The following is a 20,258-nucleotide window of genomic DNA, read 5'->3' as shown; positions in this document are numbered from 1 at the left end:
CCCCTATACTTTCTCCTGAGACTTCCAGTCAAGGTGCCAGTTAGTCCTAACTGAGGGGGGTGAGTATTTTTGGGATGTGGATGCCTTAAATAGGAATTTGGCTGAGACCCATAAAGTTCATTTCACATTCTGAAAATCCCCTTACAGCTCCCAGATTGCAATAACTTTCAGTCACTGCTGCTCCAGGTTACAGCTGCTGAACTGGTGACCTATAGGACATGAACACCCATTGCTAAGCCCTTGGGCAAGCCAACCAGTTCCACTGCAGTCTCTCCTCACTGAAGCTCCTTATACATCATCCATATGCAATCTCTTGCTACCCAAGAAAATAACTTCAATGTAGATAGATGCCAGTTAAAGGAATCAGACCTAGAAAAGGCTCCCCACATCTTTTTACGTCAGAAAATTTTGAAGCTCCGTATAAAAGAAGAAACATCTCACAGCAAAAAAAGAGCGAGAAATCAAGTGGTGAGAACAGAATTCCCCATGTCTTAGGAGATTGGATATGTGTGTTTTCACCCTGTACCCATTTTGCTTCCACCAAGGCAGTAGAGTTCTTCCCCTTCATCACAGGAATTGCTTCTGTAATGCTTCTAGCCTCTGCATGCTGTCAATTCCCATACCAAAGCACTAATGCCAGGATTTGCACTCAACAGAGTTTGATCTAAGTTACACCAAGGTAAATCTAGAGTGAATCCAATAGTGTTAGGACCAAAACCTGGACACACTATAAAGCTAATGGGAATTTATCATTAACATTAATGTGATTAGGATTTGGCACTTTCTCCAGTTTTACACCAGTGAAACTGAGATCAAATTTTGAACCCCTGACTCTAAAGTGCAGTAGGAGCCATACACCCATGTCAGGATTCATACTACCAGTCTCTAAGTGCAGTAGGAGACAATACTTTAGCACCGGGCTTCACTCTCTTAAGCTCTGAAGACAGTGAATTCCATCACATAGAATGCTAGTACCAGGTTCCCAGTTTTTAAGGGCAGTGCATCTGTGCCCTGGAGCAAGATTCAAACCAAAATCCTTGAGGGGCAATTAGACCCATATTGCTGTTCACTAGCATACAGTTCCTCAGCTTCGTGAGCAATGAGAGCCATACAAGAGCTAAAGCACTGGTGCCAGAAGGTAAATCCCCTGGCCCCTGATTGCAGCATGATGCACACAGACACATTAAGCCAGTGCTTCTTTGGCCCTCTATCTCACCACACCTACACTCCACTCTCTCAAAACTCCTAGCTCCACGCTTTCCATCTTCTCCGTTTTCAGCCCAGCCTGTTTTATATCAATGCTCTGACTTCATTTCCTGAATGTAGAGACAGGAAAGAGGGTAACGAGCTGCCGAGGGTTGAGCCTTTCAAAGCTTTGGCTAAGCCCTCTGCCCATATGTTAGCAATCAGGCAGTGTGTGTGGTGGCTGAGACGTCCCAGGAGCAATGCAGCCAAAAGGGGGAAGGGGGGTTTCTCCTTCCAGCCTGACAGATGCAGACAAAAATCAGAGGAGGAGAACTTGTTGTCAGTACATCCTGGGATGGGGGAGGTAGCTTTGTGGAGCATGGTTCAAAGATCTTGGCTTGACCCCAAAGGCCTGTATTGCTCATCAGACATCTCATTTTGGCGGCAAGGCAGAAAGAGGATCGTAGCAGAGGAGAGGCTGCCCTCTCAGCAGCAGAATATCTATCCCATGAAACACATACATAGCCAAGGAATTACTCTGAATGGCCACGAGGCAAAGGGGAGGAGGTAATGTTGTGGGCTGCAGGAAGCAGGACACTGAAGTGCAAATATAGGGAGAGAAAGGGTATTGGGCTTACAGGATCTAATCAGGCCTGGTCAGTCTCACACCTTTTAACAGACCATTATTCCTAACTACAATCACAATCCTTGCATGGAGGACCCTGAATGCAGCAAACAAACAAAAGGCCCTATGCTGGGCATTGGTATACACTGTTCCTGAAAGCAATACTGAACAAATTGACTGGGAACAAGGTTTAACTGGAGTAATGGGGAGGTAGTTGAGCAAATAATTTGTAGGGAGTCTGGGGGAATCCTTCACTGTAAACATTTCTGAAAATACTACGCTATGGTTCTTGGTCTGGGATGAGATGCTATCAAAATGCAAAGTAATTATTCCAATATAGCCCTAAATATGTTTTAAAATCTCAGAAAATCAAAGAATGATTTAGGTAATGTCTGTGTCTTTTCTTTCAATCTTTCTGCTTTGCTGTTTTGGCAGCCAGTCACAGCTTTGGCAGTGCTCTTCTTTTACCTGAATCACCATGCTTTAGCCTGCTCTAATCTGCTTTACTTTCTGTTCTCTACTGATGTTGTGCTTAACTAAACTACAACCCCAGTGGTGGCTGCATTTCAGTGGGTTCCTTTGTGTGCAACATAAGTAAAGTGCTTAAGAGGTGCTATTTAAATGCAAAGCATTATTAATTAATTTATTATTATTATTATTATTGTAACTTAGAACAGATATTGCATGACTGCTAGGATAAACTTCCTAAAAAATAATTAAACTGAATTATTAGAATGCATAGAAATGATTACATCATTTAAAATAGAAAACTCTAGTAGAAATGCTGCGCTCCCATCTACATTTGGCTCCATCACTCCCAATAAATGACCCTGAAGATTCCTTGTGCCCGCTCACCTTTGACTTGGAAGGCAAAGATTGCATGTCGGCAGACTGGATGTTTTCCTAAAATATATGCTCCAGGAATTATTTTGGGGAAGTTTTATGGCCCCATAATCAGACTAGATGATCACAATGGTTCTTTATGGCCCTGGAATCTAGGAATCTATAACACACTGTATTTCTCCAGGAAGTTCCAATCATCCATACCATACATACCTTTCAAGACACCTCTGTCCTGAAATGCAGCACACAGTCACATCTGGGTTCATCGCCTAGGGCCTGATTCACTGGTGCCTTGTGGTCACTTTACACCACTTATACCAGTGCACTTTACACCACCTATACCAGCTGCAAAGTTGTTTTAATTGAAGGTGTTATTTTAAACTGTTTTAGTTAATCCAGTGCAAAAAGCTGCATAAGGCATTCTTATTTCAGCATAAACCAGGCTTATTTTGCTTCTGCTTTGCAACATGTTTAAGATAAACTGAAATAGGCCATTCAAAATTAAATTATCATGTCCACACAGAGATTTGCACTGGTTTAACTAAATTGGTTTCAAACCTGATTTAAGTTAAACATGTGCAACTTTTGTGTGACGACAAGACGAAAGGCCTCCATGTCCAGAGAGATATCTCTGACACAGTGGCCTCCCTGGCAGGTGCAGAGCTGGCTACATGTGCTCTGCATCCCCCTGCAGGAGGCATTCGGAGAAATGTCAGGGAGGATAGGGAGTGGAAGGAGCAGTGGCTGGGGTGGGGAACATTCTTACACGGTGGCTCCTCGCTGGCTGTCACAAGACTTACAGGGGCTACAACAGCCAGGGTGCAATTTCAGCAGTCCTCAGAGCTGAGCCAGCACCCAGCAGCCCTAGGACAGAAAAGGCATGTCACCTCCCCTCAGTCCCCGCATTGGGCTCTGCACTGGAGCAAGGATGAATCGGGCCCTAAATGTTTGCACAGTTCTTTGAAGAGGCGAAGGCTCAGTGTTCTGCACCCACTGAGGAGTATTGAAAGAACAGAGGAATGGAGTCAGTGTAACTCTAACCACTCCTCATGCCCTGATTAGGCAATCAGGGACAAGGCAGGAGCTTGGATGTTCATGTTTTTAGCCACTGATTTAAACCAGTGGTTCCCAACCTTTTTGTCTTGAGGGCCACAGATATAACTTTTACTACCCTGAAGGGCCACCAGTCTCCACCAGCAGTTCCCCTCCCCATCCACTGCAGCCAGACGGAAGGAGTTCAGCGAGGAGGCTCTCCCGTTCCCCTGGCCGCTGCAGGGAAACCGCATGCATCCTGTAGCCCCATGTGCTCCATCTGGGTCCCTAGGCAGTGGCTCCCTTCTGCTGTTCCTTCTGGCTCCAGCAGGGACCCCAGCACCTAGGGACCCAGGTGGAGCGCTTTGCTGTGCTCCTTGCTACAGCCAAGGGGAGGGGAGCGCTAATCTCCCATCACATTGGCTGCAGTAAGGAGCCTGCACCATTCTTCTAGCCCCGTGGTAACACACTCCGCCTGGGTCCTTAGGCAGTGTTTTCCTTCTGCAGCCAGTGGGAAGGGAGCAGCGGGCCACTTTGAAAGCCCCCGTGGGCTACTTTAGGCCCCCGGGCCACAGGTTGGGAACCACTGATTTAAACCCTTTCTTCTGGCTCCCCCCTCCTCTGTGTGTGCTGGTGGGTTGCATATTGCACCTAAAGCTCTCTTTATCCCTGCAGCACAAGAGAGGAAGTGAACCACATGGCCCGGGGAACATCTGGAATCGCTACACAGGAGCTGAGCACCAGAGAGAAAGCGGCATTCTTCAAGTTTCCATCCAAGGTATGGAACCTTCCTTTCCTCTGCGCAACCTTATCCGTCAGATGGCTCACTTCCTGTCAACCTCTGACCTCCCCAGCAGCCAACAAGCTCCTCCCTCGAGTCTAGTTAGCGTTGCACTGCCACGTCAATTGAGGCAGAAAGACAGAAGGGAAGCAAGAGAAGGGAGGGAGCAAAGACCAGAAAGAGGGAGGGAGGGAGGTATAGTGAATGCCAGACGCGATGGGGGGTAGGAAAGGAGGGAACTCGGATTGCTCCCATGTTAGCCGGAGGCTAGCTGCAAAGGCAACTGGCCAACGTGGGTCAAAGGATCCTTGTTATGGGCTTGGAAGCGAAGGCTGATCTTGTTTGCTCTTTGCTCCGGACCCTGGGTAGAGCGACGTTCCACAGGATTGAGAGCTGGGCGGAAGGAGATCAGGATGCATCGGGCCTGAACGTCCTCCCACCCGCTGCCACCAACTGCTGCTCCAGATGTGGGGGGTTGAATAAAGAAACGGTCAAGACTTAGAAACATTTTCTCCTGGGTTCGAAGAGCAGTAATTTATTTTTGTTTTTTAAAGGTACGACGTGCCAGGGGGAAATGGGGCATCAGCGTTTTGATGCTAACGTTGGAAGAGAAGGGGGTTTGAAGGTTCGCTCAGTTTGGGTGCAGGCAGGGAGCAATCCCCCCTTCTGCCCAGCTGCCAATGGAGGAAACTTCTTCAAGCAGGACTTGGACTTTCCCTCACCCTCTCTCTGTCCCCAAAACACCAGCCCTGAGGCAGAAAAGGGGAAGGACTAACGTGCTGCTGCTAGCTGGAGAGCTGGACACAGAGGCTCCACTCCGTCTGCCCAGTGTTCAGACTACCTGTTCAGGACTACAAGATTGTACAGTAGTCTGCACATTGGTTAGGCTGTGCTGGGATACACCACACACACTGCCGGTGCCGCACAGGGATGGAAACGCCTGCATGGCAGGGGGAAATGCTGGGATGTGAGCAATGCATGCTAAATTCACCTGTCTCCCCCAGCCTGCTGGGAAACAGCCTCTTGGATCCTCACCTGATGATTACCTTTACCTGTCACTATTCACCATCCCACTCACACTCCCTGTCTCTCTGTCATTTCCTCTCTGTCTCTCCTCACCCTATCTTTGCAGCTGTTTCTGTTGGCTTCACATGCCTGTCCCAGTGAGAGCCACTCAGATGGCTTGTGTTTCTCGTGCAGACCTTTGCTATAAGTGTCCAGACCACAGGGACAGGGGGTATCCCCTGAGAGAGTTATGGCTGCACAGTGCATTGCTAGCAGTCCCTCTGCGAGGAGAAGGCGAGATTAAACAGAGGGAAGGGCCAGTTGGGGAATTTTATGCTGTAACAAACTTTGATTATTAAAAAAAAAAAAAGATTTCAGGTTTGGAGATTTCTGGGAGTTGCTTTTCCTTTAAAGCTGGTTGTGGTCCTTTTTTTAGATGTGGACTGGGAGGGATAGGTAATGTGTGTGTGTGTGTGTGTGTGTGTGTGTGTGTGTGTGTGTGTGTGTGTGTGTGTGTGTGTGTGTGTGTGTGTGTGTGTGTGTGTAACTAAGAGAATGAGTGAGTGAGAAAGAACAAAGGGAGAGTGAGAAAGGAAGAAGGAGGGAGACTGTGAGAAAAAGAGACTATGAATGACAGAGCGAGAGCATGAGAGTAAATGAATGAAAGAGCAAAAGAGAGACTGGGCAGAGGAGGAGGAAAGGCGTGTGTGTGGTAGAGAGAGATCCTGATGCCGGTATGATAACTGGGGAGGACTGAGTCTCAGAGCAGACCTAGCTCTGCTGTCTCAAAACAGAAAAATAAGTGACAAAATCAAGTTTGCAGCTGAACTGCTCAAAGCCCCCACCCCCACTACAGCTCCATCCTGATGGCTGGAGGGGCTTGAGCCATTGCTAAAACAACAGAGAGGGCTTCGTTTGGCTGATCTGGGGCTTAATACACAAGAATTACAGCTTGCTGTAGGAAAAGTGATCTGCTCCATGTTTCTGAAAACAGGGGTTTCAGAGGGAGATGTAATGTAATCCCATCATTGAAGTTTCTAGCTAGAGTTGGGAAGGAGCCAAGGTCTGATGTGTAGTAAACGGACACATGTAAGTGTGTGAATAAGGTCACATCTTCCCCTAGCCAGGAGAATCTGCCTGCGCGTTCAAGTGGTGGAAGAGAAGGGAGATGGAGTCAGGGCACAACTCTCAGCTAGCAGGACTCCAATTGGTGTATGAAGAATGTAAAAGATCCCCATCATATGCATAGATCCATAGACATTCAACCCCCCCCCCCCCCCATACCATTCTCACACACACATACACCATTCTTGTGTACAGATACTTAATACATGCACATACCCAAATACTAGACACGCACACACACACGAAACATGCCCATTCACACAAGCACATAACCTCACATTATTCATACACACCATTCTCACTCAAACAACATTCATACATGCTCACCTAACTGCCATGTCATCCATTGCTATTCCTATGCATACACACCCACACAGCCTCAGGCCATTCATATGCACACATTCACATGCACATATAACCTATGCCAGTCACACACACACACACACACACATGCACACAATTAATATACTCTGACATTCATACATGCATATACCATTCACAAACATACACACCCATATGCCATTCTCACTCACATATCTGTGTGCATTCACACTCTCACACAACACAAACACCCACATATATACATTCAAAAACACACAGAAACACAACCCGCAGTATTAAATGGAACCTTCTTAAGGCAGGTCTACACTTAAAAAGTTCCAGTGATGCTGCTGTAGTGAAGGCGCTACTATGTCAACAGGAGAGCTTCTTCCATCAGTGTAGTTAATCCACCTTCCCCAAGAGGCAGTAGCTATGTTGATGGGGAAAGCACTCCCGTTGACATAGCACTGTCTACACTGGGGGTTACATCAGTGTAACTATGTTGCTTAGGGATTGTGTATTTTTCACACCCCTGAGTGACGTACTCATATCGATGTAAGATTGTAGTATAGATTGGCCTTAATGTCTGCACAGAACAGTGGTACCGGAATTACAAGTTGCATCTTTGCTGCAAGGAAACAATTTGCTACTCTCTATTTCCACATAAAGGCGTTTCAGTCTATGCAAGGATCCTGCCAGCAGGTTCCACCATGTATTTCAGCAGGACGGACACACACATTTAACTATGGAAATACACTGATGCCCTCATACAGGTATGGGCCAAGTCCTGCCCTCCTCAGACCTTATTCAGCTTAACTTTTAGTGAGAGTTTTGCATAGGTAAGGACAGAAGGTCTGGCCTATACAGTATATTCACACCCAAATTTCCACACGTACTAGAAGTAGACTGTACTGTGTGCAATCACTCCTGTACACATGACACATGCACATAGTCACATGAATCCCAGTTTAAATTCACTCTTAGGTGTACCAAATGTAGGGTCTGGGAGTCCTTTCCAGTGGGATGTAGGCCTTGCTAATAGGAACCACAGAGCATATTGTTCATTATGTCTCAGTGCTTAATGCCCACTATCACCCAGAGAACTAGGGGAAAAGCCTGGATCCTACCTGTGTAGCTGGGTTGTGTACTGCAGATCTCTGGAGGGGATTAGGTGGAAGGACACCTATCCTTTTCTGCTTATTCATACTATGCTCATCAGCATGGTAACTGACTGTCTAATGCCAACTGGCTACAGTGCCATGGCTGCCACTTCAATCTCAGGGGTGCAGTGGTCTCCCTGGCTAGCGAGATCACCTTCTGGTGAATGGTCACTAGATCCATAGAGTTGCCAATCCACCATCTCCTCTCCCACAGATCTCCTGTAGGCAGAACCCAGCATCAGCATGTAGGTGGTGCTGACTCCCTGTGGGGGGGTCTCCAAATCCAGACTGACCCCATTTTCTGCAGCAAATCTATACTGTGGCTCTCCTCGGGTCAGGGATTTGACTCACACAAAGGAGACTGGAGGAAAAACAGAGAGAGAACCCAAAGAAAGGCCCTTGGCAGCTCGGCAGAGCAAGAAGCCAGCTTTCCGCCCCCGTTGGTCTGCTCTTTTTCTTCCCTTCCCTTCCCCCAGCACGCTCCACCAGCCTCCCTGGGAGCTGCAGGAGCCCAGTCCTCACTAACACTTGATGCTGGAACCTTTAAGACACTTTTAAGTTCCAATTCCTTTCTTTGGGGGGGAAAAGAAAACAAACCAGCGTTGTGGAAAGGCTGGTATTTCACTAATGGGACCCAGATGTCTCTACTCAGACTTGATGCCCAGTCCTGCAGTAACAGGGCAGGGGAGGGAAGGTCTTAGCTCCACTCCACCCATCTCAATTTTCAAAAGGTGCTAGCTTAGCCCAGCGTTATCCTGCCACCCCCACTCCACCCTGGGTTCTCCCACCACCCCAAATTCTGCAGGCGGCTCTTCCACCAATGCGAGGGTTTTATTCTCTGGATTAAACAGTCTCATTTCCTTTGGCTATTTGTCATAGCGCAGTGGAGCTGGGGCAAGAGAGCCCAACAGGAGCATGAGGAGTCAGGGTTTTTGTCTGTCCAAAACTTAGGTGGATGAGGACTCCCAGGCTGCAGTCCTTAAAAATCATTCAGGGTGACTCTGGGGCCTTAAACGATATCATTCCTCCCTCTAAATCAGAGGGACAGGGAGTCAGACAGCTCTCTCTGGGGAAGAATGGGGATCTGGGTCTGAGACGTATGGAGACAGCCATATATGGAGACATCAGCCTGGTTTGAGAGTGATGGTTTGAGAAGCCTCCTCTCAACAAGGGGCAGAGAGGCCCCAGGTGATGGAGACAGCCCTGTCGTCATGTGGGGCAGAAGGGCCCTGGAGGACAAAGTCAGCCCCATCCCTGTGTAGGGCAGAGGGTTAGGATGGGAACTCCAAAGCCAAGGGCTCTCCATGCTGCCCCTGTAATGTACTGAAAGCTGATCTTGGCCATGAAATCTAAGTGGAAGTTGCTTCCCTTTCCTTCCCTAAAGGCCAGAGATCAAGGAGCTGTCTGGTGAGAGGGGGCAGGAGTGGAGAAAAATCAGAAAGAAAAACACGCTCCCCTTTCCCCTTCTCCAGTTAGAACAAAGGCTCTTTTCTCCTGTGCTGCTCCTGCCTCGTCAGCACTGGGTCACCCTGTGTTTATTTAAGGGACGCTGGCTGGCAGGGACTGTTTTAATTAGGCTGCTCTGCCTCTCACTGTGCAGAAGGGAAGCAGTGCAGACCTCCAGCTGTTATTCACCCCCAGGGCTGCCCTCTCCATAGGATAAAAGGGACGCCCCTTCCCCATCCCATGCAGCTGGAGTCTATTAACATACATTACGCCCCTCAACCACAGCCCTCCCGCTCCCTGGGGCAGAGAGTTGGGGGTTACGGTCATCTCTGGAATCCAGATGCAGAAGCTGATTTTAATTTAAAACAATGCTCAAGCCTTATAACTGCCTGACCTGCACACATAACTATGAGGCAGCATTGCCACACCAGGCAACTCTGTCTGAGGAGTTCATGGGCCTTGACAAAGGGCTGGCTAATTTAAAATCTCCTTTGCACAATCAGTTCCAGTTCCCTGCTGATTACGGGACTGGTGCTTGCCCCAGTTGAACTTAGGCCTGGTCTATACCTAAAAAATAGACTGATCTGGCTACTTTTTGCTCAGGGCTGTGAAAAATTTTCCACTCTGTGCAACATGGTTAGGTTGACCTAAGCTCCATTGTAGACACAGCTAGGTTGACAGAAGAATACTTCGGTGGACCTAGCTACCGCCTCTCAAAGAGGTGGATTAACTTCATTGATAGAAAAACCCCTTCCATTGATGCAGAAATCATCTACACTCCAGCTGCACGGCTGCAGCCCCCTAGCTGTGCTGCTGTAGTATAGACATTCCCGAAGACTAACCAGTTCCTGTGCAGGGAGTGACATTTTGGTCCTGATTCTCCGCTGTCTGGCACCTTATGTCATCATTTCCATCTATGCAAAGTGACTGTTAAACATGCCCATTGATGTAACTGAGTGGAGAAATTTGGCCTGGTAGCAGGCCACAGGCATGTTGCACAGGTATAAACCACGACACAAGGTGCAAGGCCCCTTCTCTTCCTGACCAGTAGTTTGGAACTAGTGGTTGGAAAAACTGACTGAATCCGAATGCATTTGTAACTATCCCCCAAGGTGTTTCTATCCCTGGCACGCTGAGTGGTATTGAGGCTTAAAATTCTGATTACCTTCATGCTGTTCATTTCCACTATTCAGAGATTTAGGCCCAGGGGCCAGAGATTTTGTCTTCCTTTATGACTGGCAGACTGTTGACAGTAGATAAATAAATAAATATCAATAACTTTAATTTGGACATGATTCTGGCAGCTGGTACCTAGCTCCCTGCTTGAGTGGAAGAGGAAGCACTGGGAAGCTGTGATTCCCAACTTTCAGGAATATTTATTTCTAAGGCCGGTCTACAGAGCAGATCCATGTTACTTTCTGATGTATTTTCTGCATGTACTATTATGGTTTGTTAATAACACAACTCAGCACTTTCACATTCAAAGCACCTTATGAACATGAATTAATTGATCTGCCCAATGCCCATATGAGATGGATGAGTACTAATATTCCCATTCTGCGCATGACGAAACAGACAGAGAAGTAAAGTGACTTACCCAATGTTACAGAGTCAGTGTCTGAACTGGGATTTTAATTCCACAGCTCCTGGCTCTGAGTCCTGTGCTCAGACAATTAGGTCTCATGCAACCATACAAGACTAGAGTCAATCTTAGCCACAATTCTCTTTAGTCACTATAGCTACAGCTGAGAATACCACAAAGTCCTGGGTCTCAGAGTGCTAATCCATCCCCACCCTCCAGTGAGTCCACTTCCCACAATGAGACAGAAAAGTGTCCTGCTCACTTTTCACTGACTCATGGGATCCAAGCACTCAGTGCCAGGAAAGCTGCATCCAAACTAAATCCATGACCTTCACAGTTAAAAGGAAATATCCTCATTCCAGCTGAAGCAATATCAAGACCCCACAGAGAGTCAAATACAAGGCACAAGGCAGTAGATTCATGGGCTGGTGGGACAGGAGGGGCTGGGCAGCAGCTGTTTGAACACTAACATATACAGGGTGTGACTCATGTGCAGAACTCCATTTGGGTATGCTTCATGCAAAGTCCTCTAGGGGAACAATCAGCTTGATCCCCCACTGACAGAATGTAGGGCATCCTGATTACGGCTCCCAATCTCTTGGCATCCCTTCCTGGGAGAGGTTGGGTACTGGTAGGAGGATCACTCCAGGTCCCAGTGGTATGGGCTGCTTTATAGAAGCAGGTAATCAATACACAGAAAGTGTATTTATAATGCCCAGCCAATGTAGGGAACTAAGGGCCTTCTCCTACAAAATGCCCCACCACTGAAAGTCAAGGGGAGTTGAGGGTACTCAACACCACAGAGAACTGGGTATCAAAGACACAATCCTACCAGCACTGAGTCTGGGCCACTTACCTCATCATCCTTATACCATGAGAGGTTCTCAGCTGTCAGGACAAACCAGTATTCCTTGGAGCCGCCCTTCATGATCCCAATGTTATTGATGGTGAGCCAGCCCTTTCGGATCACCTGTGGCGATGGAAACTGTCAGAGTTAAACATGGCATTGAGAACCTAGTCCTCCCAGTGGTTAGGGAGAGAGCAGGGTGTGTCCCTATACACACAGACCAGCGTGACAATGACTGCTCCTGCCAAAGAGCCCCTCACTAATCTGGAGCTCGGAGGCCATCAAGACTGCACCCATCTCCTAAAAGGAGAAGGGTTAGGCAGGGAGTAGAAGGGAGGCAGGAGAGAACCTGGCTGTGTTGGGGGTTACACCCTCTGCCAAGAACTCAGGTGGAAGAGAGAACTGCAAAGAGGATCTCAGACAGTGGCCCAACCCACAGAAACCAAATCACAGCAACACTCACACCCAGAAAAGGCCATGCCTAGAAAGAGCAAAGGAGGAAGCACACCCTGGCAGAGATAGGGAGCTCTCCTACCACTCGGGGCTGGAGGGCGCTGCTTCACAGAGCTCAAGGGGAGGCAATTCAAGAAGAAAAGTAGAGAGAGGTAAATGAAAAACAAATGACTTCATTTAGTAACACAAGGCGATACTGAACATCTGGGAATAATGATGCATCTGGAATTCACCCCCTGAACTTAACTGTGTGAGATAAGTGGCCTGTGTGACTGTTACTATACGTAGCTACATTAGCTTTAATATAGGTAGATAGATATAGTTATAGATATAAATTCCTATATTTACATTATGCAAATGAGCTAGGCGATTACTGATTAGTGTGCTTTGTAATTTTAAATCAATGTTTGTCTATTCCTGCACATGTGAATTAGTAGAAAGCGTATATATATATGTAACAGTTTACATATAAGCATGTTAACCTTATATCTTCACTATATATATGTGAATGTGCATTACTGTATGCATTCATTATTGCACGTGTTCATGAGCCTATGTATGAGTGTTACTGCATGTGTAAATTAGCCTATATGTGTATGTGTGTGCATATTAAAAATGAGTGTGTGTTGAAAACAGTATGTATATGAGGGATAGGTGTTTGTGCATTAACGAATACTGTTTTGTATGTGACTTAATGAACATGTGCATGATGTCTGCATTCATTGTCCATATCTGTCGGTAGGGGTGAGTGGATTTTCACTCCTCTCTTTCATGCTGATAGTTAAAATTCACAATGGACCAATTCTCTCTGCTGACAGAAGGGGGCACTAAAGCTGAACCCCAGATCTTGATCTCTAGACTGAACGGTCTCCATCTCCACCCACTGACACTCTATAGAGCAGCTGAAGAAATTCTCATCAACATGCTGCCTTTCCTCCCCACTTCCACTTCATCTGTATCTAATATCAGCTATTGCTTCCCCCCACTGCAGTAGCAGGTGGAATGGTCCATGTGCTGTTCCTGATCCTGCTCTCCCCAGATGCACCATTAATGCTCATTAGCACAGTCTGCTGAGCAGCCTTCTACTCACCAGGATCTCATCCTGCAAAGAGGAACCATAGCAACAGCAGCAGAGCAGAGAGGAGAGGAGCAAAGAGAGGAGAGGTTATTACTAAGAAAGGAGGAGTGGAAGAAGAAAAGAGCCTCAAAAATTAATCATCAGACTCTTTCATCAAATTAGTACGTCAGCTGTGAAAACATCAAAGACCCCTGACCCCAAAATAAAATCTGCTAAAGGAAAAGAAAACTCAAGCTAGTTACAGGCAAATCCACAACTGAAAAGAAAAGGACTGGCTCCCATAGCTGTTCCACTCCCAGCCCATCAGAGGGCAAAGCAAGGTACTCACTGGTATCCTGCAGAGGATGGGTCTCCCTGGAGTTGGGAGATACCCAGTTAAGCCCTTCAGAAATAGCATCAGTAGAAAGCAATGATCCGGCTGAACTTGCCAACCAACTTTCCAGCAACTCTGAATCTCTAACTGTTTCAGGGAAAAGTGGCCAAATATATTTTGGAAAGGATTCACTCCAGATGAGCGTTTGGGGTTGGAAAAGAAGAGGATGTTCACCTACATTCGTTTCCGGGTTGCTTCTGTGCCCTCTTTCTGTAGAAGGGGCCCAAATCTCTGTGTAGACCTTCCAAGCTAGATAACCCTGTGGTTCTCCCCATAGCTCTAGGTAAGGAAGGTCTTATTTGCCCCTCTGGCTTTCAACAGCATGAACACTCCATGCGATTACTACAGGATTACTACAGCAGTGACTTCACATTTCATTCACTATTCTCCCCCAGGAGTATACTCCACCATAAGGATACCCAACCAAGCATGGCTGATGAGTGCCGACAAAGTCTCCCTGAGCAGGTGGCTTTAAAGACTCCCTTTCAGGTGGGGCTTGCCTCTTCCAGAAAATATGTGCCCAGGCATTCTGCAGATTGTCCCTTGGCTCCCAGACACAGGAGACCATTCACGTGGTCAACAGAGATGACTGGGAAAGAAAACTCTGTGGCCTGGCAGTTTAGAGCTGGGGCTGGGGGAACTGGAGGGTAGAGTTTGCCTCAGTTTTTGATGGACTGTAAACTTGCATCAGGACCCACCAAATCAGAATGTCCTCCAGCTCTTGCCTACATAGAAGGATCAAGTGCAGCTGGGAGAAGTGAATGGAGCATCCAGGGACGTGAGCAGAGTTAATTCTGACATCTGCCACTACCCAGAAAGCAGTGGCTTATATGGCTAGATCCCTGATCATCCCCCCTGCACTTTCAGCTCTTGATTGGACCATTTGATAATGTTACTGTCTAGCATGTGGCTGGCTCAGTTGTAAAGCACGGTGAACCCATCAGGGAAATGCAAGATCATCCAAAGAAATGGATGACACTCAAGATGCTCTGGACTCTGCCCAGCACTCAGTGCCAGGATTACAGTGGAAGGGGACTGGGCCATCATCTGCAAAGTGACACAGTTTCTAAACCAGTTCTCTGCTGAAGGATCCCAGCCTCTCCTTTTTTAGAGTCTTGCATTCTGCATACCTCCCTACACTGAGTAAAATATGCAGCACCCTTCCTTTGAGCTCTGATCCTCAGCTTGGGGAGATGTTCCAAGCCCCTGTAATCACCTTGTCAATCTCCCTCATGTGATTCTATGGGGCCAGCTCCTCCACTCATTTACATTGGGTCAACTTTGTTAAAGCCAGTGGGGTTGCTACCAGAGATAATGGAGAACATGATTTGTCCCTTGTGTTTAAGCAGCTAATACACATCCTCAATTCTAGTCTCACTGAGGACAATGCCAGCTCCATACATACCAATTGTTCCTTGGCAGGAGGGACAATCCATATTCTTCAGAAATGCTTCCCCTTTGTCCTTCCCATAGGCTTCCCTAATACTATACATTTCAGGGGGGTTAAGGTGTCTCTCTAATTCTCTTCCCATCTGCTTCTCTTTATACCTTTTCAGTGTTGCTGTGTCTGGCTCAACACCTGCTCAACTGATGGCCTGCCAAACAAGGTACATATCCCTACCACAGCCTCAAGCGGGAAGGAACTTACCTGGTTGCCAGCTGCCTTCTTCTTGCTCATCTGACTGCTCCTCTGTTGAGCACTAAAAAGAAGATGAGAGACATTTGAAGTTCATCCAGCTCTCCCTTCCCTCCTGAATCCTGCTCCCTCTAGGCTTCTGCAACAGCACATTCGAACTCCTCCCCTTCAAGCTCCAAGCCCTGTACAACCCCACCCCACCTACATCTTTGCTCTCAGCCTGACCTACTCAGCCCCTTGCTCCCTATGCCTCTTCTAAATCAACCGCTGACCACACCCTCTGTATTCTTCCTCCACTCCTGCCTTCATCCTTTCTCCCACGCCACCCCGTTTGTAACTTCCTCCCTCTGCTCATGCAACCACCCTCCCCTCCGTCAAACTCCTCCTGTAAACAGGTCTTCCATGAAACTTTTCAACATTAATATACTGAAGAAAGGAGCAAGATAGAGAGCTCTGTAGTGTTTTGAGACCACAGCACCTGCTGATCTTTGTAGCATTTTGGGACAAATCTTTGATCTCAAACAGCAAAACAACCTTTGACTGTGATGGGATCAAGATTTGGCTCCACATGTCTGAACTGTGCTTGTCTGTCTAAATTGCAGCAGCATCTCCGTGGGGCAGAGACCACGTTTTGCTCTGCATTTTGTAAAACACTCAGCACACTGATGACTCTCTGGATATGATCATTCCTTGTCCTTCCCTAGCTCCTTTCACCCAAGATCTCACTTATGCTTTACAACTATGAATATTTAGCCTCACAAACTCCTGTGGGGTGAGTCAGTGTCATTATCTCTGTTTTACAGATGGCAAAACTCAGATACATAGGGGTTAAGTGACTTGCCCTTAAGGTCAAACAACAAACTAGTGGCAGAGCCAGGGATCCAATCCAGGTCTCTTGGATCTGTCCTCTAACCACCAGTCCATCCCTCATTTCAGTGGGGAATGACATGGCTGATTTGCCAGCCACTGCACTGTTGACTTGCTCTAGCTTTGGGTTTCTTTCATTTCCATCCTGACAGCTCAGTGCTCACTCCACTATGCCCACATTGGAGGCCTAGCTTCACTCCTTGCTTCCCCAGGGGTCTAGGGTGGGGGGAGGGCATGAGAAGGCAACACACCTACCCTCAGAGGATGAGGTGCCTCACAATAACTCTCCAACTTATTAAGGAGTGAGTTGGCCTTGAGTGTGGGGTGGGCTGAAGCAAGACACAGCGAAGTTGGGGGATGTCAGGACTTCACAGAGAACTGCCCTCACCCCCCAGGGAAAGAGGGAAATTTATTTCTCTCTCTACCTCCTGCCCATTAGGCCTCACTTCACCCTCCTCTCAAAGCTGGGGTGACAAACTGCTCCAAACCCCCCAGACATGGTGTTCTGAAGCCATTTCCTGCAGCCCACCTACCACAGTGCATGCAAAGCAAGGCAGCAGGGGACAAGGGGCAGGGGGAAGGAGGCAGTTCAGGGCACTGGTGCTTACTTGGCGAAGCCAATGAAATCCTCATGGTTTGTGTTCATGTATGCCAGCTCGATGTCTATCAGGAGCATGACCTGGGGAGCAAAGTACCAAAGAAAGTGGGTGAGAGACCAGGGATGGGCACTGCTAATGCAAAGGCAAGTAGTGGGAGACACCACTGATTTGCCTTAGGGCCCTTCTCTGCCACCACCTTCCTGAGCGTTGGGGGAGTTCAGCTCCAGATCCCAACTTCACAGCAAAGGCCCATCTGTTCCCCTAAAGGCTTCCCCTCTGCCGCCTCCCCTCAGGCGAGCCCTGCAGCCCCCTACCTGGTCCTTGGTCCTGCCCTCTCGCTCACGAATGTGAGTCGTAACAATCCGCTCCATCTCCTCCCGCAGGTGAGGGTACTGGCTGAGCTGCAGGAGAGAAAAAACACGTGCGCGTGGGAAAGTGGGGTAGGGTCTGGGGAATGACATTCCCCTCCCAACCATAACAGGGGTCCTAGAGGGCTACAGGCACAGGAAAGCCAGAATTGCAGACAGATTTTCCCAAATTCCTGGTCCCTGTGGGGCCAAAGATCTCACTCACTCTGCTTTGAGCTTCTTCAGAGAACAGCCCTTCTCCTCAGCCGCAGCTATCTCTGCAGGACAATGCCAGCCCAATTTGTTCTGCATAGCGTGGGGCCCGTCCCCATCCCCAAATCTGAACACGCCCAGTCTCGGGCATGTCTGAAATCCCAGTTTTATGGTTTAAACCCATAGCTGGTTGTATCCCAATAAGTCAAACTGCTAGTTCTCTGAAGAAGGTCAACGTCGTCTTCCTCTGTAGCATGGGGCACAGCTCACTTGCTGGTGGATTCTCTGTACCTTAGAGTCTTTAAACCATGATTTGAGAACTTCAATAACTCAGTCAGAGGTCAGGGGTCTATTACAAGAGTGGACGGGTGAGGTTCTGTGGCCTGCGTTGTGCAGGAGGTCAGACAAGATGATCATAATGGTCCCTTCTGACTTTAGAGGCTGAGTCTCAGTGGCAATGTAGGAAAGCAATGCCATGGAAATGCTCTCCCTGGCTTTGTCTACACTGTGTTTTAAAACCCGCGGCAGCAAGTCTCAGAGCCCAGGCCTACAGACTGCTAAAAATGCAGTGTAGATATACCTCCTGATACTAGGGGGAGGCTCCTGGGTGAATGAAGATGATCAAAGCAGGTCTCACATCCCATCACCTGGATCACTATTGGACAGTGGCCTGTCCCAACGACCAATGCCACGGGTGGAGATGGAGGCCATGGCCAACCTCTCAGCGACCTGCCTTCTCCCAAGGAAAAAGCAGCAACCAGGTTGCTGGACTTCATGGGTGTGCTGGGTGTTGGCTTGTAGCATTTTACTCCCTTTCTGCACTCCCTTTGCAGTGGTGCAAGGCAGTGCAGAATCAGATCCAGCATTCGTGTCCTGGGTAAGTCCACTTTGCCACTGATGGCTCGTTTCACACTGTGAGAAGGGAATTCAGTTTGCTGCACACAAACAAAAGGGAGTGTAGGGACTCTGTCACCTGCAGTTGTTTGAGGGGAAGAATCTGTAGCGATTGTGAATGAGAAATGTGAAAGTGCAGACCAGGAGGCTGAATGGGGGCCCCTGACAGCCCTCTGACATTCAGGCAGCACGTCCTTTATCGCAGAAAAGTGCCATCTGAGTCTACAATAAGAGGGCAGTGGTCCCAGTGACATCAATGGGAGTTTTACCATTGACTTCAGTGGGATCAGGATTTCGTTCCTAAACATCACACCCCGCAGTGGCGATACGGCAGCATTTGGGCCAGTTCTTGGAGAAGGCAATCATTCTGCTTTCTTTCTTTAAAAAAAAAAAAAAAAAAAAAAAAAAAAAAAAAGCTCTTTGGGGCAGGGACGGTCCTTTTCATTTGATGTGTTACAGCACCTAGCCCAGTGGGGCTCTGATCCCTGATTAGGGCCTCTGGAAGCTACTGTAATAATCACAATAATAATTAGGCCCCTTTTTATCCAGTTAATCATACTCTGCTCAGCACCTAGCCAGCATGAACCAGTTAATTCCCACACCATTCCTGAGGAATGCGTGCCACTATCCCTCACTTTACTGAGGAATGGTGAGATAAAGTGACTTGCCCAAGATCACACAGTAGGGCCCCATGTGCTTCTCAGTGCAGCTAATTTAGGCCTGGATCCTGAAGACTCAACTCTGAGCCCTTGCTCAGATCATTCCTTCCCTTCCCTCCCTCTTCAGAAAGTTATTGTTTCCCTTTTTCTATTATTTTGAAATATTTCAATTTGACTATTTAACGCCAACTGGGATTTCCTGACCTCATCATCATCATTACTGACTACTACAATTCTGGACTACATTTCTAGCCATGACTCTCATTTGCCTTCGTGCTGCCCTGCCTCAGTTCTGCTGATCTGATGGGTTTTTAAAATCTGATTTGGCTTTTTGATTCTTATAAATAAAGGACTATGACAAGATGCTACAGGAACCAGCCCAGACCTTGTACAAGCACCATCGGAAGCTAGAAGGCAATTATATATAGGGCAATTGCTGTCAAGTACCGAGGTATTTAAGTCTGATTCAACACTATTCACTCCAGGTTTATTGCACCACTGTCACGCCCTTGAAATCAATGCAGTTGCCCTGGCATAAGGCTGGGGTAAGGGACCAATGGATCAGGTCCTAGAGACTCGTCTGTTCTGAATGTCACTGGCTCCGCATTGACATTTCTACCAACTGCATCTCAGGAAGTGAGCTGAGGCTCACAAAAGCTTATGCCTACTGACATTAAAATTGTTAGTCTTTAAAGTGCTACAGAACTCTCGCTGTTTTTGCTGTACACAGACTAACACGGCTACCCCTCTGGAACTCATTGACAGGAATAAGCTTTCTGCTCCCACTGAAAGTGGCCCCATAAATAGGCTTCCCCCTATACCTGGAGAAGGGACATATTAGGATTTCTCTTGGATCTTTACAGTTTAGGCTGCTTATTGCTTTAGAGACAGAGGCAGCACTTCCTGTTCTCTTCTGGGGTTGAGGGGTACTTCATGTGAAAGAATCAAAAAACAGGAAGTTGGAAAATCTCTAAGCAACTCTCAGCTTCTTTGATTCAAGAACAAAATAATAAATAACACGAACAAAGGCAAGGTGAGGTGCAAAATGTTCTCAGTTTATTCAAATCAGGATCAACAAGCAAAGGTTACAAGCAAAATAAACCAACAGCACCACATTCACCAGACATCATGCAGGAGCCTCATACCTGGGCATGCGTGGGAGAAGCAGGGGTGGGCAAGAACGGGGA

At 47.5% G+C, this 20,258-nt stretch overlaps 1 protein-coding gene across 9 annotated transcripts in view; it reads right to left on the bottom strand.

The window, feature by feature from the left end:
- DNM1 (dynamin 1) overlaps positions 1–20,258 on the bottom strand; it is a 96,948-nt gene that overhangs the window by 22,197 nt on the left and 54,493 nt on the right. For 8 of the 9 annotated variants that reach the window (XR_010918609.1, XR_010918608.1, XR_010918610.1 and 5 more), the window contains exons 11-15: positions 17,273–17,359; positions 16,968–17,038; positions 15,505–15,556; positions 13,496–13,507; positions 11,962–12,075 (exon numbers count right to left, since the gene is read on the bottom strand). Coding sequence is in view for 6 of the 9 variants with exons in the window: in XM_067542084.1 (XP_067398185.1) it covers positions 11,962–12,075; positions 13,496–13,507; positions 15,505–15,556; positions 16,968–17,038; positions 17,273–17,359 (336 nt within the window). In the remaining 3 variants the exon portion in view is untranslated. The remainder of the gene's footprint in view (positions 1–11,961; positions 12,076–13,495; positions 13,508–15,504; positions 15,557–16,967; positions 17,039–17,272; positions 17,360–20,258) is intronic. The other variant, XM_067542087.1, reaches the window with a different exon arrangement.

The sequence above is a fragment of the Emydura macquarii genome, unplaced genomic scaffold (genome assembly GCF_026122565.2).
Source record: "Emydura macquarii macquarii isolate MOO-44397 ecotype Brisbane River unplaced genomic scaffold, CSIRO-AGI_Emac_v2 contig_691, whole genome shotgun sequence".
Classification (NCBI taxonomy): Eukaryota; Metazoa; Chordata; order Testudines; family Chelidae; genus Emydura; species Emydura macquarii.
Note: the sequence above shows the minus strand (reverse complement) of the source record. Positions and strands in the feature narration are given on the sequence as shown.